The 17,446-nt window shown below is 36.6% G+C and overlaps 1 protein-coding gene across 11 annotated transcripts in view; it reads right to left on the reverse strand.

The window, feature by feature from the left end:
- Positions 1-17,446, reverse strand: part of ICE2 (interactor of little elongation complex ELL subunit 2) — a 79,264-nt gene that overhangs the window by 43,025 nt on the left and 18,793 nt on the right. For 8 of the 11 annotated variants that reach the window (XM_036303456.1, XM_036303446.1, XM_036303474.1 and 5 more), the window contains exons 3-6: positions 16,634-16,738; positions 10,683-10,944; positions 9,078-9,197; positions 395-532 (exon numbers count right to left, since the gene is read on the reverse strand). In XM_036303456.1, coding sequence (XP_036159349.1) covers positions 395-532; positions 9,078-9,197; positions 10,683-10,944; positions 16,634-16,738 — 625 coding nt within the window. The remainder of the gene's footprint in view (positions 1-394; positions 533-9,077; positions 9,198-10,682; positions 10,945-16,633; positions 16,739-17,446) is intronic. The other 3 variants (XM_036303511.1, XM_036303494.1, XM_036303503.1) reach the window with 3 other exon arrangements.

Genomic DNA, 17,446 nt, shown 5'->3' on the forward strand with positions numbered 1-17,446 from the left:
ATATATATTTTTTAAAAAGGGTCCAAGAGAAGGGAACCATGGAATCTTTCCTGCCACTTTAACCTCTCATTTTATGAGGAACATATCATCACAGGGTATAGGAGAAAATCTAAAATATCCTCTTCACACACACTTCCAGTATAATTGTGTGTAAAATCCCTTAAAAAAAAGGGGGGGGGGGAGGCTTCCTGCTTATATTCAGTAAGATGGGGACTCTAAGAAAAGAAAATCAAGAAATAAAGTGGGTAGTGACATTTTTAAAAACATCAAGTATTGATATCCATAAAGCTGTATCTCATTATTATTCAAAATTTAAACACAAATGTTGTCTGTGTGAAATACAGATTATGTTTCAAACAAAAATAAGTATATACTTTCATATGGCAAACCTTACCAGTGCAAGAAGAGTTTTTTCTAACTTTAATCCCATCTCTGTTCTGAATGGGAAGAATCCCATTAAACTGGTGACTTCATGGAGAGTATAGAATTCTGGATACTTTTTCACTTGGTCGATGCAAGCTTTTAAAATTTGCTAGAAAATAAAAACCAAAATAAATTCATTTGCATTGTACTTCTCTAATAATCCAACAAAAATAAGTCAGTTACATATGATTATATAATTGTTCACTGGCAATATAGCCTCATTTCATTACTCAAATTTATAACAATCCAAGCATATTGTATATTCCTTGTTTAATGTAATCTCATTTTTTCATAACAATTCTTTTAAACCTAATTTCTTAAAATGCTGATATTTGATAATATTAAAATGAGCAACTGTATTAAAATTTAAAATGAAACAGAGAAGATATATTTTCTATACTATTTAAGAAACTGTCAAGGAAATAAAGCCACATGAAAATTTCAACACACTTTACTGCAATAGAAGTTGTTTTATGAAAAATTAGAAATAAGTAAGTTTAATATCCTTAAAAGATTCCCAAGCACAGAAATTAATGAAGTAGTTGCCTTATATGTCATTCTAATCTGCAATCTAAAAAATAAATGAGAAATGTTGTAACTAAATCAAATATGCAGTATGTTTTTTCTCTCCAAACTGTTTCCAAAATATTAATAACCTATCAGGAAATGTAATCAGGAAGAAAATAAAACTCACAGCTTTACCCAAGCAGAATACTAGTATATGCCACTTGTAATAACATGCAGATAACTCAAAGGAGAACAGCAGTTTTGGGTGGCAGTGGGGGGTTATAATTTTAAAAATAAAAAGGTATTATTTTCTAAGTATTTTTTCTTCTTGTCAATTAATCAAATCTGAGACTTATAGAATATACTTTACATCACAAAAGCTCTTAGCAATAAGCATGTCTTTGTACTATATGTGTATCTCCATTCCCTTTAGACATTCATAAAATATGTAAAGCTACAAATCAATAACTTTGCTATAGTATATCTTTTCATCTATAGTTTCATATTTTCTTCTTCCCCTCTTAATCTTTGCTCCCAGCTATCTTTCAAATCCCCCCGCCCCCTTCATGCTTTTCAATACTGGCCTTAACATTTAATTCAGAATATTATTTGCAACTAAGGCTGATGCAGGTTAACATAGAAAAGTTCAAACTCAGATCAGCATAAGATTTTGTTCTTCATTTATAATATTAATTAACTTTCACTAATTAGTTAACTCCCCCCGACCCCTTCTCTCTAACGTTCCTGTCATATGGCAGTATTTGCAAGAATTTGAACATGCAGAGGAAAACACTATATAATCACTATGTGATATAGAGACTATTCTGGCTAGATGTTTATTAGCACGTCTTTCATGGTAAAAATGCTACATGCCACAGTGCTTTTAACTGAGTTACCCTAAATTCAGTAATTATGTTAAGAGAAAGAGTCAAAGGAAAATCTAAGACAGTTTTATTCCTATACTCCAAATGTTATATATTATTAAAGGTATTTCACAACTGGTAGGCATTAAGCAACTAAAGAAACGTTATTTAACTAAAAAGGTTTTTTAAACTAATAATTTGTCTTTGAAAAACAGCTAAGAGTGAATAAAGAAGGTTAAGAGACTCAGGTTGTTTCCCATCATTCACCCACTGAATGTTATTATTTTTTAATATGTTTTTATTGATTTCAGAGAGGAAGGGAAAGGGAGATAGATAGAAACATAAATGATGAGAATCATTGATCAGGGCTGCTTCCTACATGCCCCACACTGGAGATTGAGCCTGCAACCCAGTCATGTGCCCTGACCAGGAAATGAACCATAACAAACAGGGCCTCCACTCCAGTGCCCCCTGATTCTCAGCAACAGGACCTGGTCAACAGGACCTGATCTCAGGATGGTGGCCACAACTGCAGAACACAGATCTGTTTCAAGAAAAGTTGGGAATGCAGACTATGGTATGAGCCCCTATCCCAAAAGGTGGCAGTTCATTCACATTGTGGCAAAGACACCTTCAAGAGTAACGTAAGTGGGTAAAGCCAGGGCCAAGCTGGGCCATTTCCTCATCCGATCTCTCTGAGGCATGTGGACAGAACCAAGTTTCAGCTCTTCGCAGGACACTTCCGGGGTTTGTTTGTTTTTTTTAAGCCTAAAGGACAGTAGTCTGTCTCCATTCTTGTTCTTTGGGATTTTTTCATCGTCAGATAAAAGGATATGTACATTGGGGCAATCCTTTCACGATACAATATTCCAGTTGCACCCATGTGACGACCACAACGCCTCTCAGAGGGAGAGAGACGACAGATGGGGAGCAGGGAATTCTGAAAACCAAAGCAATGACAGAAATGCTAAACCTTTCCTTCATGCGTCTGACACCCCTCCTCAGGTGGCCTGCAGGCTGGGTGTCTGCTGGACCTTTACCACTTGATGTCCTGGCAGGCTGCCCTGGGCCCTGCTAGGCACTCTGCAGGGCCGCCTGGGCCCGGGGGGGGGGCGGGGGGGAATCACCCCCACCCCAGCCACTCCTGGTACAGCTCCTGCACATGGGCGCTGGTCTCTGGGGGGCCACACTGGGATGGCAGCGTAGACGTCTTCCATCTGCCGTAGCAGTGCCCTGTCTGCACGCCCGTCCTCGCCTGGGCCGGGCCCCTGCTGCTTAGGCATCCCGGCGCAGGCCAGGACCACCATGAAGTGGCAGGGGAACTTGCCCCTCTACAGCTTCAGGACCACTTCTGGATGTTTCAAAAGTGGTAAGCAGTCTCAAAGCGTAGCAGAACTTCTCTGTCCCTTTCAAGGGTGACCTCCTGGAAGTCTTTGTTCTTCAGGGTGCGGTAGGTGAGCATCCCCACATTCTCACTGAACAGCTCCATGGCCATGTGCCTGAAGATGTGCGCCAGGTATTTGTCGGAGTTGGGCCCCTCGTGGAGCCTCACCTCCTCCTCCTTCATGTCTCCAGAGTGTCCACGGCGGTGTCATTTGAGGCAAGGTCACTTTGCCCCATATCTGGACAATTTCACCTGAGGTTAACACGTAGTCAGCACCCTGGGAACTATGCAAAGCTGTGGGAACACCTTCTCAAAGGGCCTCGTTTCTTGTCATAACATGGGGTCCACAATGACGTGGAAAATCTTGTCTGGGAGATAGGTTCTGCCGTCAGGTGAAATAATCCTTCACCAGAGAGCCCATGATCTGCTGGGGAGACTTGGCCATGCAGAGGTGGGGGTGATGGGGTGACCCAGCACGCGCTCTGCATATCGGTTCCAGCCGGGGCAGGTGGAGGTCAGCATGGGTAGCCAGGGCTCTTTCTCACGGTGCTGGCAGTGCTGACACACAAATTCCTTCTGACTCTCCAGGATGCTGAAGTCCGCAGCTATCTTCATGTCAAAGACAGTGCACCCCAAGGCTTTTGAGGAAGCCGCAGAGCCTTCTGGATGTATCAGTGACACTGAGGCTGGATTTAGCAGCAAAATAAGGCAGAGACTGAGGACATATGGACACTGCCAGCACCTTGTGCTGTGAGGTATCACATTTCTTATTAAGGTTCAGAACATGGAAGAAGTCCTTGGTGTTCTGCTGAGAAACTTGGACTCCTCCCTCTGCGGTCACACAACTGTCACATGCCAGGCAGTCACTCAGAAATATCTTGGCATCGGCCAACTTATGGCAGTCTCCCTTCTCTCCGTTCTCCTGAGCCGGACTCCAAACGTTGACTTCAGCATTCTCTTGGTCATCCGTTTTTGTTTTTTACTATATTCCTTCCGTGTGCAGTGCTCACACTTCATCTGGAGTGCGGTGGGCGGGGGCCCAGCTCGAGTGACCTGGAGGAAGCACGGGAAAGCAGTCACTGCTGGTCGCCCTGGCGCTGCTGGCAGTATCCTTTCTTCCTTTCGGAGTGTCTAGGGAGGGTAAGTGCCCGCAGTGCCCAAAGCCGAGTTCCAGGAGTCCGGCAGCTCTGTCAGGATCATGCTGGCGGCGCTGGTCCATTGGTGCCTGGCCTGTCCTCTGGAGACTGAACCTGCAGGACTATTAAGGGAGCCAGTCCCCAGTTCCACCCCGCCTCCGCCACCAATTGATTGGAGTCTGAGAGCCGGGAGGAAGGACCAAGCAGTCTGCCTTCTGCCCACCCGCTCACCAGTTGCTGCTGCCACAGATTCATCAGAGCCTGAGGGGCCCCAGTTCCTCCGTTAGACATCCCCTGATCAATGGAGCCTGTTGTTCAGTCATCCGTCTGGTCGTTTAGGTCATGACTACCCCTGGCTTTTTATATATTAGTATGTTGAGTAAAAAAGCAAACTGTGAACTTACAATTATGTATAGAATAAAACTATCTTACTAGAATAAGAGTTAAATAAAAATACTTCCAGATTAAAATAAGGATTATCAAGAGACCTTCTTCAAAGAAATAAGTAGAACATACAGTATTTCAGGAATAATGAAGAGGATCTCAGATTGTAGATTAGAGAAGTAATAAATAAAGAGACAAAAAAGTAAGTATTTTTAGATAAAAAAACATTTGCTAAAATAGTAATATAATTAGGTTTATAAGAAAGAGAGCATTAAAACAGTATCAGTCAGGAGGCTGTGATACGAGTCAAAATGCTCTATGGTCTTTGGAGGTATACTGATTAATAGGACAGAATCAAGTTAAGAAACTGACCCACAGATCAATGGTAACAAGGTAATTCAACGAGTGGGAAAATTCATTGTAAAAATTCAAGAGTAACCAACCACTAAGAGAACAAAAAACCAAAACAATGTATAAGTACCAAATCAACAGAGAGGGGAAAAGGCAGGGTGGAGGGAGTCAATCCCCTTAAAAGAAGCAAAAGAAAGAAGATTAGAAAAAGTAAGACAAGTAGAAATTATAAAGAGTCCATATGGCAATTATCATAATAAATGTAAATGAATAAATTTTCTAATTAAAAGATAAAAGATGATCAGTTTATTTAAAAAGAAAAAGGCAATCTAGTTGAACACTATTTTAAAAGGTATTTGTAAAATACAAGTTCTACAGAATCAAAGCAATCCCAATTAAAATCCTACCTAGATTTTTTTGAGAAATTGACAAGCTGTGACCAAAATTTACATGGAAATGCAAAGAACTGAAAAGAGCCAAAACAATTAAAAGAGAACAAAGCTACTGGACTTCCACCACGATTTCAAAACTTACTACAAGACTAGGAGGTATTGGCATAGTCAGATATACAGACTAATGGAATAGAATAGAATTATGGCCCACACTTCCATGGTGATATGGCAATTCGATGAGGGGAAAAACAGTCTTTTCATCCAATGGTTTTAGACAGAGCTTTTCAACATTGGCATTATTGAAATTTTAGACCAGATAATTCTTTGTGGTGGGGGCTGTCCTGCACATTGTAGGATACTTAAAAACATCCCTGGCTCTGCCCACTAGATGCCAGAAGTACTCCTTTCTCACTGTGACAACCAAAACTGTCTCCAGACATCCGCCAGGAGGCAAAATCACTTTCAGTTGAAAATCACTAAACTGGAACTAGTTATCCTTATGAAAGAAAAATGAACTTTGATCCAAACCTCACACCTTGCACAAAAAATAACTTGAAATGAACAAAGACATTCATATAAAAGTTAAAACTATACAACCTTTACATCAGGGTTTCTCAACAGAATCAACTATTAACATTTTGGGCTGGATAATATTTTGTTGTGGGGATGTCATGTGTACTGTAGAATGTTTAGCAACATCCCTGGCTTCTAGTTCACAGATTCCAGTAGCTATCTTCTAGCCATGACAACCAAGTATGTCTCCAGACATTGATAAAGTCTGCTGAGGGGAGGAGGGAGGCAGGGTAAAAAGAGTAAAAGTGACTCCAGATGAGAATCACTTGGAGTTGGCAAATATTTCCATGCAAGAATACATAAAAGCACCAACCATAAAATATTTTGAAAAATTAAATTTCAGGAGTTTATTTAGCATGTAATGGCTATATGCATTGGGGGTGTGTGTGTGGTGGGAAGAACTTATAATCAAAGAACTTATATGCATACATGCATAATCCATGGACACAGGCAAATAGTGTGGTAAAGTGGGATGGGGGATGGAGGGACAAGCTGGAACGGGTCAATAGGGAAAAAGGGGGTACATCTGTATTACTTTCAACAATAATGATAAAAAAAATCCTCGGGTGAGAATATATCTATATAATGAAAATAAACCAATATTAATGTAGTATAATCTTTTTTTTAAAAGTAGAGAAAATATAAAAAATTTTTTTTCAAACTGTTTTCAGTAATCCGATGAATTGGTAGTATTAGTATTGTTATTCTAAGGCTGCTGTGAGTGTGTTCTGGGGTACAGCAAATGAGACACATGGTATTTTTTTCTTTTAAATGTATATCTCCTAGATCAGCCGTGGGCAAACTACGGCCCGTGGGCCGGATCCGGCCCGTTTGAAATGAATAAAACTAAAAAAAAAAAAAAAAAAAAAAAAAAGACCGTACCCTTTTATGTAATGATGTTTACTTTGAATTTATATTAGTTCACACAAACACTCCATCCATGCTTTTGTTCCGGCCCTCAGGTCCAGTTTAAGAACCCATTGTGGCCCTCGAGTCAAAAAGTTTGCCCATCCCTATCCTAGATCCATCTACCCAGGAGCAATGAACATCCCCAGTGCCCAGACTGTAGTCCTGAAATACCATTCCCACTAAAAAAACAAAACAAAACAAAAAAACAAGGGCTCTGGAAAATGGCTGACCCTAGGGCTGGAGAGGAAATGTATGAAAGGAACCTCAAAGACTATTAGAGTGACTTAAAAGGACTCAAGAGACAATATGCAGAGCCTGTCAACTGGCCAAAGTTGGTATTATTTGAACTTGCAAAAAAATCTTACTTGTAGGGACTAGAACCCACTAAATATGTTTAACTCCAATATTTAAAAAAGTGTGCTCAATGGTTAGCGTATGTGCTGGTTCAATTTCTGGTCAAGGGCATATACCTGGATTCCAGGTTTGATCCCTGGTCCTGGTCTGGGCTCATGTGGGAGGCAACTAATCGATGTGTCTCTCTCACATTGATGTTTCTTGACTTGAAACAGAATTACATAGTGTTCATTATATAATTCTTCGTTAGGCTGTATACATTTGTTCTATATACTTTTCCACATGTACTTTACACTTCATAATATAATATTAACATTTAAAACAGTAAAACAATGTTTATAGATATCAGTGAATCTTTGGGGTGGAGACGTAAAATATAAATGAGAGAAAATGTGCTGCCAAGACAATCTGACTAAAAAAACAAGACATAATGCTGGTTGTTAGCAGCCAAAAAAATATAAATTTTTATATTCACTTAGTGATTACATTGAACGCTTGAGCACTTGTTGTATGCCAGGCATTATTCTGAACTCAGCAGCATACAGAAGAGTACTCACTTACAGGCATTGTGAAAAAGACAAAAAACAAAAATAAAACCTGGAAAGGAAATACTAAGGGTAATGCTATTTTTTGGAGAGTAATTAGGAACATCCTCATTGATAGTTGGCATCTGAACAGAGACAGACTTAAAGGAATCAAGGAACTAATCCACGCAGATAGCTGGGGAACAGCTTGCCAGAAAGATGAACAGGCAAGAAGGCCTCAAGGACTATTCAAGAGACACAGAGGCCAGTCGGCTGATGTGGAACAACTGGGAGGAACGTATGTCGAAGATGAAGCAGGCTGGGGGGTGGGAGTGTGATCTTTGTAGACTGTCTCTTTCTGAGATAAGAAGACGGTTTAAACCAGTGAAATGAAGGGATATTAATACAGTTGACCCTTAAACAACATGGTGTGGCACTGCGGATCACTTATATGCGGATTTTTTTTCAATAAATACTGTAAATGTATTTTCTCTTACTTATGATTTATTTAATTACATTATCTTTTCTCTAGTTTACCTTATTGTAAGAGTACAGTATGATGCATGTAAGATATAAAATATGTATTAATCAATTGCTTATGTTATTGGTAAGGTTGCTGGTCAACGGAGGCTATTAGTAGTTAAGTTTTGGGGGAGTTAAAAGTTATACACAAATTTTCAACAGTGTGGGGTGTCAGCAACCCCACCCTCTGTGTTGTTCAAAGGTCAACTGTATATACTAATAGTAACTATTTAAGTAGGTTACTCTAAATTTCCACTAGGCTCACTGAATGATGGTAGGGTGCAAGGCACAAGCTTTGCTAGTAAATTTGCATGGATGATTTTTATAAAAAAATGAACTCACAGTTGAAATTTACCATTTGGTGATTGGTTACCATGAAGACCATAAATGCAAATTTATGTGACTAAGCTTTAAAGGACCATTCAGATTTTTAATGACTAAATTAACTCCTTGAATACCCACTCTCTCACAAGGGAAATCAGTGTATCAGATCAAACCATCCATGTGAGTAAAACATAACTCTCAAATGCAGTATGGTAGTTGGCTCAGTAAAAGAAAAAAGAATATAATATAGTACATGATTTTGAGGTGTAAGCACAGCATTTCTATTATTTAAATGTGACTATAAAAACCCTACCTACGATTTGGTCTCTAAATCGATAAAACTGTTATTTCCATATACATTTGACAGGATCATCACACAATTAAAAATGCTGCTATTGACTATTACTTGGCAGTGTAAGTAATTTTTTTACCTCTGTGAAGAGACGTGCATCATCAGAAAGCATATTATAATCCTGTGCACATTTCTTTGCAGAATTCTGTAAAAACTTTAGGAATTCAGTAACTTCTTCATTTACGTGGTTTTTCATATCCTAATTTTTTAAAAAGTAGACATGTTGTGGAATAAGAAGTTTGGTTAAAAACAATCACTTCTCAATCATTGCTCTAATTATTTTATCTTAAAGAATAATTAGCTGAAACCGGTTTGGCTCAGTGGATAGAGCGTCGGCCTGCGGACTGAGGGGTCCCAGGTTCGATTCCGGTCAAGGGCATGTACCTGGGTTGCGGGCATATCTCCAGTAGGAGATGTGCAGGAGGCAGCTGATCTATGTTTCTCTCTCATCGATGTTTCTAACTCTCTATCTCTCTCCCTTCCTCTCTGTAAGAAATCAATAAAATATATTTAAAAAAAAAAAAAAAAAAAGAATAATTAAAAGTATCATATCGAAAGCAAAAATCACAAAGAAAAAGTTAATGAAAATTATATAATAATGATACACTTGTTATTAAAAACTCCTCAAAAACAGGAAAGCAAATTAATACTATAATACATGCTTTGGAAATAGTAAGTTTATCTTATAAAATGTTCTTAATTAACAAAAATAGAACACACACCCAAATAGAAAAACAAGCAAACAAAATGAATTGTACAAAAGAAGAAACAGAAATGGCTTAATAACACATGGAGAATACTTATTTTTATCAATAACCACTGTAATTTAATGTAAAATAAGGAATCAACCATTTCTTCCATATCAAATTAGAGAGAGAGGGAAAGGTAATATTCAGTATCAGCAAAGATACTGATAACAACAAAAAAACCTTCCACACAATAGTGATATAAAAAAATTGGCTTGAAGTTTTTGCAGAACAATTTACCCATAGGTTTTAAGGCTTTACTGCAGATCAAAGCCTTAAAAACTTGTATGGTTTTTGATATGGCAATTTTATTTATTATTATTATTTTTATTGATTGGTTTTAGAGAGAGAGGAAAGGAAGGGTGGAAAGGAAAGAGAGAGAGAGAGACATCAGTTTGTTGTTCCATTTATTTATGCAGTCACTGGTTGCTTCTTGTATGTTTTCTGACCAGGGATAGAACCCACACCTCTGCGTATCAGGGCAACACTCTAACCCTTAGGACCTCATGGACCACCAGCTGGCGACCACTGCTCTAACCTACTGAGCTACTCAACCAGGACTGGCAGTTTTATTTTTAAAATTTTATCTTAAGGAAATAATCATAGATATAAACAAAGAGTTTGCAACAATGATGTTCAGTACAGCATCATTTATATGAATTTGGAAACTACTTAAATAAATTGGTTCAATGACATATGCAAGCTCTAATTCCAGTACTTAAGATGAACTGGAGTGAAATATGCTCAGAACTAGAGCAAAATGCCTGAACTATACCAGAACCAACAAAAGAATTAAAGCACCAATTTTTCCATCAATTATCTCCCTAAACTTCCCATTTTTGTTAATATGGTTGCACCTAAAAACATAAAAGCAAATTTAAAGTGTTTCCTAACTTTTAAATACTTTTTTTACTGAAGCTGAAAAATAGAATACATACCAAGTACTGCAAGTAGTCATTTTTATTTATTCCAACAGCTTTGGAATTAGCAGAAATTTTTGCATATTTAACCAACAAGTCAACGTAACTCCTCTGCTCTCTCTGTGAGAAACGAGAGAAACGAGGATAAGGAACTCTTGGTTTTGGAAGAAGAACCATTCCAACTGTGGTTTTAACATTTTCCTTTGCTTGAGTTGCTGAACTAACCGCCGGCTCATTTTCTACAGAACTTGCTGAGGCATTCAAATTCTCTCCTATACGTCTGGAGAAAAACAAAAACAAATTACAAATATGTGCTTTTCACATGAAGACTACTATCATGAAACCTCATGATTCTTAACCACCCAGAAGAATATAGCGTGATTAACACAGTAAATTCTGAATTATTATCTAACTTTGCCACCTGCACTTTGATGTTTAGCTATTTGGTGTAAATTAAGTATTCTGTAGGATAGGGGCGAATTATAAGCTTACTTTCAATTATCTGATGGAGAGGAAGAGGCATAATCCTTAGACAAATTATTCACTTTGGAAGTTTTTCCCCTGATATTTGGTTGCTGTAATCTTCATTCTTAACAAGTTTTAAAGTATACACATATACACAGAAAGCCTCAACAACTCTAAATTTCCAAGACAGTAACTGTTCCCTATGAATTAGTTCCAAATTAAACAACGTTAATCCAAGAGGAAGGAAAAGTAATGAAAAAGATGGATGTCTGTTGATTCAGTTTTCATTCCTCCATTAATTAAAACTTATTGAGTGACTACCATGTGCCAGTCCTATGTTAGTTAGTGGAGATGCAACCAACATTGAACATGATACAATCTCTACTTGCTAGGATGTTACAATCAAGTAGATCAGACAACTGAATGCGGAAAAAAGAAAGGCAAATATGTACATCAATACAATGTGACTACGGAGCTCTCAGGTTTCCAAACTGAACACACTGAATAGGTGACTGAAAAGAATCCTAAAGACATCCAGATCAGAGATTAAGAGGAAGAGAGGGGAGGGACAAGAAATATCCAGAGCAGAGGTTCTCAATTGTGACAGTATTAATTCCCTGAGGGCATTTTGGAAGCCTGTGGATGCATCTGGGTGGTAAAAAAAGAGGGAAAGAATTAAAGGCATTTAAACGTGAGGAATACTACCTGCCTATAACGTGGTGCTGTCCTGCACAACTTTCAAAGGTTTCTTCAGGCTTTCTGTTACCATACACAAATAAATCTGATCTGTTATTACTTAACAATACATTTTATTGTTTGAATTTCTTATGATTCCTTTATGGCAATGATTTTCAACCTATTTTCATCTCATGGCATACAAACTAAGTACTAAAATTCTGTGGCACACCAAAAAAAAATTTTGGTTTGCTGATCTGAACCAAAAAAAAGGTATTACTTTGATTTATTCACACCAGGCAGCTCTTGTTGTTTTGGCTGTTATCATGTTTTTTATCTGACAATCTAAGGGAAAAAAGGTCAGTGTCCCTGACTAAACAGCCAGGCATTGAATGTTTTAAAATTCTTGTAGCACACCAATTGAAAATCACTGCTTTATGGTATAGTTTATTATACCTCTTTTAACACGTTAGGAGCCAAGCCTATTTTGTCTTCCTTTTGGTTTAGCCCGCAATATCTGATTTCACTGATAATGCTGGTGGCTGAAAACTGACGAGGTCCGGACGGAAAGTATAGTGTCAGTCACTGGTGACTGACATGGCGCTTAACGTGTTAAATTCAACCTTATTCATTTTAGCTGGTGCATCTGACTACTTCGTTATATCTTTTAGTGCAGTAGAAATGAGGCATTTACATATTAGAATATAAATTATTTTTCTTTCATTTCACATTTATATATATCTAGGACATTATTTCTAAATATTATGTCTGTGGCTATTATTATCTATGAATTTTAATTTAGGCTAGTAAATAAGGTGTTTTATTTCTTTTAAATATTTGCTATGAAAAATGGGAGGTTTTGGCCTGATTAAGGTTGAGAATTACCAAACCAGATTTGTATCTGGACAAAGGGTGAGTTAAGCTCCATCTAAAACTAACACTGACTTGTTTTAAATCAACTTTATAATACTAAAAAATATATATGGTAAAAATTCCAGAATTTTTAGAAAATGACTTTAGGGTCCCAAAATAAAGCAGAAATATTTAAGACCACTCTTTTAGAGATAAACAATAGATGGAAAACTAATCAAGAGAGGTTATTAATGGGTGGGAAAGAATTATACAAATTAAAATAAGGATGATTAGATTGACTCTGAAAATAATACAAGTAAAAAAGACATACTTAGTGACTAAAGTTTCTCCAATAACTGTAAAAAATAAGCACATTTTTGGTTAACAAAATGAATATTAACTGCTGATCTTGGGAGAAATGTATCACAGCAAATTGATTTCTCACTAGAAAATGTCTTGAGAGCTATTCAAACCTAACAGTATTGTGTCTGCAACTCTTAACAATACTGCTTCACAGCTGTCTCTCTGAATATGAGAACATGTCTGTCCTTGTGGCACAAACTGGCAAATTTAATTAAGCTGCTGCAGCAACAAGATGCTGACTCAGATATGCCAGAGTAGGAATGTCAAGAAATTCTAGCAGTTTAAATTGGCTACATTCAGCAAAGAATGAAATGGCAGCACATCAAGATCATTTCCGTGTGCAGTGCTGTCAAAATCTTCATCAGGGTGCAAGCCAAAAGCATCTGACAGGGTTTCTCTAACCACATTTACAGCATTATATTTTATTTCAGTTGATGGTTTGAAGTTTTCACACTTCATTTTGTCTACTACCCATTCTCCTTTTTTACTTAAAGTTTCTATGGAAAAAAGGCAGAATTCAAAACTTCAAGTTTCTTAATTTTAAATCTACTGGATTGGGCAGTTTCTTTAAGTAGCATTTGGAAATGGTGCTTGTAATCTCCATCTGAAGTTTACCTGTACCTCTTGAATTTGATTAACTTCTCTATAGTAAACATGTTGAAATTTGATAATTATTTTTCTATTTATAACTACTTTCCCCCTTGTTAGAAACTCAGTTATAAATATCTACAACCAGACACTTTAATTTGGAAAAAAGGCTAATGTTTACCTTTCAATGAAGGGTTGAATGAAAACTTCACATTGTTAAAAGTAGTGTTATTAATATTTTCCCAAATGTTAGAGAACACAAGAGAAATACAAAATTAAAGCTAACAAAAATGTTATATTCTTCCTAGTTTTCCATCAAGAAAACAGTTGTAAATTAATAGTCTGAAAATCCATTCCCTACTGTAAAACTTAAAACTCAAGATTAGCCCAAAAGACTAGAAATAAATGGAATCAATGCCTTTGTCTTTATTTTTTCTATACTAAAAGGTAAGTCATAATAATAAATTATTTTATGCTATATAGAAATCTAAAGAAAGACACGCATACTATAGGAAAAATAAAATTTAGGAGTTAGGTGAGCCCAACTGCCAGCAAAAATGTCCTCTCCCTTACATAATCCAGACTATAATCCACACCTGGGATATGCTGAACAGAAGTGGACGCGTAAAGAACCATTAAAATAATGAAGAAGCAGTGGCAGATTAAGGAAACTAATATTACAAATTTTTAGTCTGATAAAAAAAGGAAGGCTGAGATAAAAGTTCTTGAAATGTTTATGTTTTTAAGATATTTATATTTGCTGAATTCCAGAATACTAGAATTGGTAGGTATTCTTTTATTCAAATAAACGAAGACAATTCTTTATTTAATTAATAAGTTTTAAGAGTGGAGAGGAAGGGGCCAAGGGGGAGGGCGGTGGGAAGAAGGGGACATCTGTAATACTTTCAACAATAAAGATAAATTTAAAAAAATTAGTTATCCCTAAGAAATGGTACAGTTGAATACAGAAATAGCTTTTAAAAAACAGCCATAGATGCACATTCATAAGGGATCTATGGTCTTACCTGTCTATAGCTGATATTAGCAAATACATAATTATGCAGTTTGGAAAGAAGAATACTGCTTCTGAAATTGCCTTTTTAAAAACATTTACTTTTCAACTGTCTTTTTTTTTTTTTCCCCAACTGTCTCTTTAATATAATTTTTGCTTGCTTTTAACGTGAACCTATGTATTTATTTGATGGAATAAAAAAGTACTTGTTTCTTTAATGCTTTTAATGACAATCTGGCAATTATGTATCAAAATAAAAAACACATGCATACCCACATCTTACAAAAATTTATCCTAGTTCTTATACCAGCACATGTATAAAAAGGATGCTCACTGTTTGCTACGGAGATGACCTAAATGAGTATCAACGGTGTTAATTAACTGATTCCACAGACACATCCTCAAAGGTTCAAATTCAAAAGGTTGGGTTGAGAGTGCAAAATCAGTCTTTTTTAAAAGCTCCACAATCTGATGAGTCAGCATGGTAAGCCTGACAATGAAGATGGCAAAAGAGACTGAGAAATACCAGTCATCAGAAATCTAAGAGTGAGATATCTCTGTAGTCAATAGCTCCTAGATCTTGAGAGGAACAATCTTAGACTAGAGACGGTAAAAGCCAGATTAGAGTGTGATGTTAATTGAAAGCAAGTCCAGTGAGCTTGCTTTCACTGGACTAAAGGAAAGGAGTATTTTTATACTGTTTTTTAAATCCATTCTCCCAATATGTCTTTTGATTGGAGAGTTTAATTCATTTAAAGTAATTATCGATAGGGAAGGACTTATTATTGCCTTGTCTGTTGTTTTCTGCATGTGTTATACAGTAGTATTTTTGTCCCCTATTTCCTCCTTGTATATTGCAAGCATATACAAGTCTTTAAAGGAGTCTAAGTATAAATGAGCAAAGAAATAAAAAAGTAACTAGAAGGGAATCTGGAGTCCAGGGATTAGAGACAGAAAAACTTGAGCACTTTGAAATACAGGGATACCTTACAAATTATTGTGGGTTGCATTCCAGACTCCTGCCATAAAGCAAGTTTTGAAATAAAGTGAATTGTAACTTTTTTGCAGGTATTGGTCTTGCCTTCAATTTGTAATAACACACACCTGTGAGGTTCAATATAATGAGGCAGGCCTGCACTGACAAGAGAGAACAAAGGCATAGAATAAGAGGGGATGCTGAGAAGGCAGGGAAAGATGGGGTTCCACTGGATGAAGAGGCTGGAAACCATACTTCCTCCACTGCAAAAGGCATGGTCAAAGGATGAAAATACATGGGGAGCTCCCTAATTCCTTTTTGGCATATTTACTCCTTTCTAGTAAACCTGATTATTTGGTTTCAGGATCCATCCACAAAGAGTAGAAACAACTGATCACAAAGGAAAGAACTGTTAGAGGAAGGTAAGCAGTGAGAAGGGAAAATTATCACTTAATGGGCATTTCATACCAGAGAGTGAAAAAAAAATCTCTGGCATTTTGGCAGTATTTATTAAAATATAAAATGTATATACCCTCTGGCCAAACAATGAAATTTATATGAATTTATCTCATAAATAATTACAAAAAGTTCATCAATGCATTGTTTATAACTTCAAAAAAGAGGAACACATTTTGCAATATAAAACTAGCTAAATGAATTAAAAAGTACACTTTTATAATATATAATATACAACCATCAAGAAGATTGAGCTACAGATGCAGGGGCATAGAAAGATCCAGGAAATATTGTTTTAAATGAAAAAACAAACTATAAAAACAGTTTTATAGTATTTATGATATTACATAGTATTTATAATGTGACCCAATTTTTTTTTAATACATATCTATCTGTTCATGGGTGGGGAAAGGGCTGAAAGATACATACTAAAGAGTGGTCACTGGGTTCTTCTGTTTTCTAATTTTTACATTTCTGCAATTTGAATGTTTAGTAGTGGATACAGACAGATATAAAACTTCAACTATCAGAAAAATAACAACCAAATATGGAAATAATTAACCAAATAAATAAACATATTACCTGTTAGATAAATTACATAGTTCTTTCAAACTTGGAGCCATGGAATGATCTTTATAATTTTCTCGAGAGAAAAATGTCTTAAGGCCATTTTTTGAGGCGACATCCCTGTGAAGCAAAGTAATTGTATTTGACAATTCAAAATCTCAAGCTAGAGTAAGCAGCATAATGGTACAATTGTAATTTATAACTACATGCTCTCTACACCCCCTTTCCTAGACAGTCAGCTCTTCATAGTTTTAATTTCATGTACCAGATGTATGAGTTCAGATGTTTTCCTTCTTAGATAGCTTTTTCCCTAGGCCTATTCTGAAATTCTCCAGTTCCAACAACAGGCCTTGCTTTTCCTTTAGTATCCAATTAAATATATGTCAGAGATAACTCGAGAGTTAAAAATAGAACAGATTATAAGTACAATAAAAGGTCTGTCAGAGGCAGGTCTCGCCTCTGGCTCTGGGCATAACATTTTGTTTGGTTACTGACAGAAAATGCTTCTCTATTTTTGTTTCATGCACTATTAAGTGAGGCCACAAGACACTAAAAAGACAGCATATCCTCCCATTTTCATTAACCTGGCAAATGTGATAAATGGTGTGTCTGTACTAAAACCACTTCTAAGGCCATATGTGATTTTTCATAACAAATAATTTAGAGACTAATATATTATAGTCAATGCTTTCCATATAGTAACATCCAATAAATGCTAGTTGAATGAAGGAATTAAAAAACTAAAAACACTGAGAACCAATAACCTGGGAGGACAAGATTAGTAGGATTCTGTGGTCAAGGATAGTTCAAGGACTTCAAGACTGTGCA

This window comes from Myotis myotis, unplaced genomic scaffold, assembly GCF_014108235.1.
Source record: "Myotis myotis isolate mMyoMyo1 unplaced genomic scaffold, mMyoMyo1.p scaffold_m19_p_1, whole genome shotgun sequence".
In the NCBI taxonomy this organism is placed as follows: Eukaryota; Metazoa; Chordata; class Mammalia; order Chiroptera; family Vespertilionidae; genus Myotis; species Myotis myotis.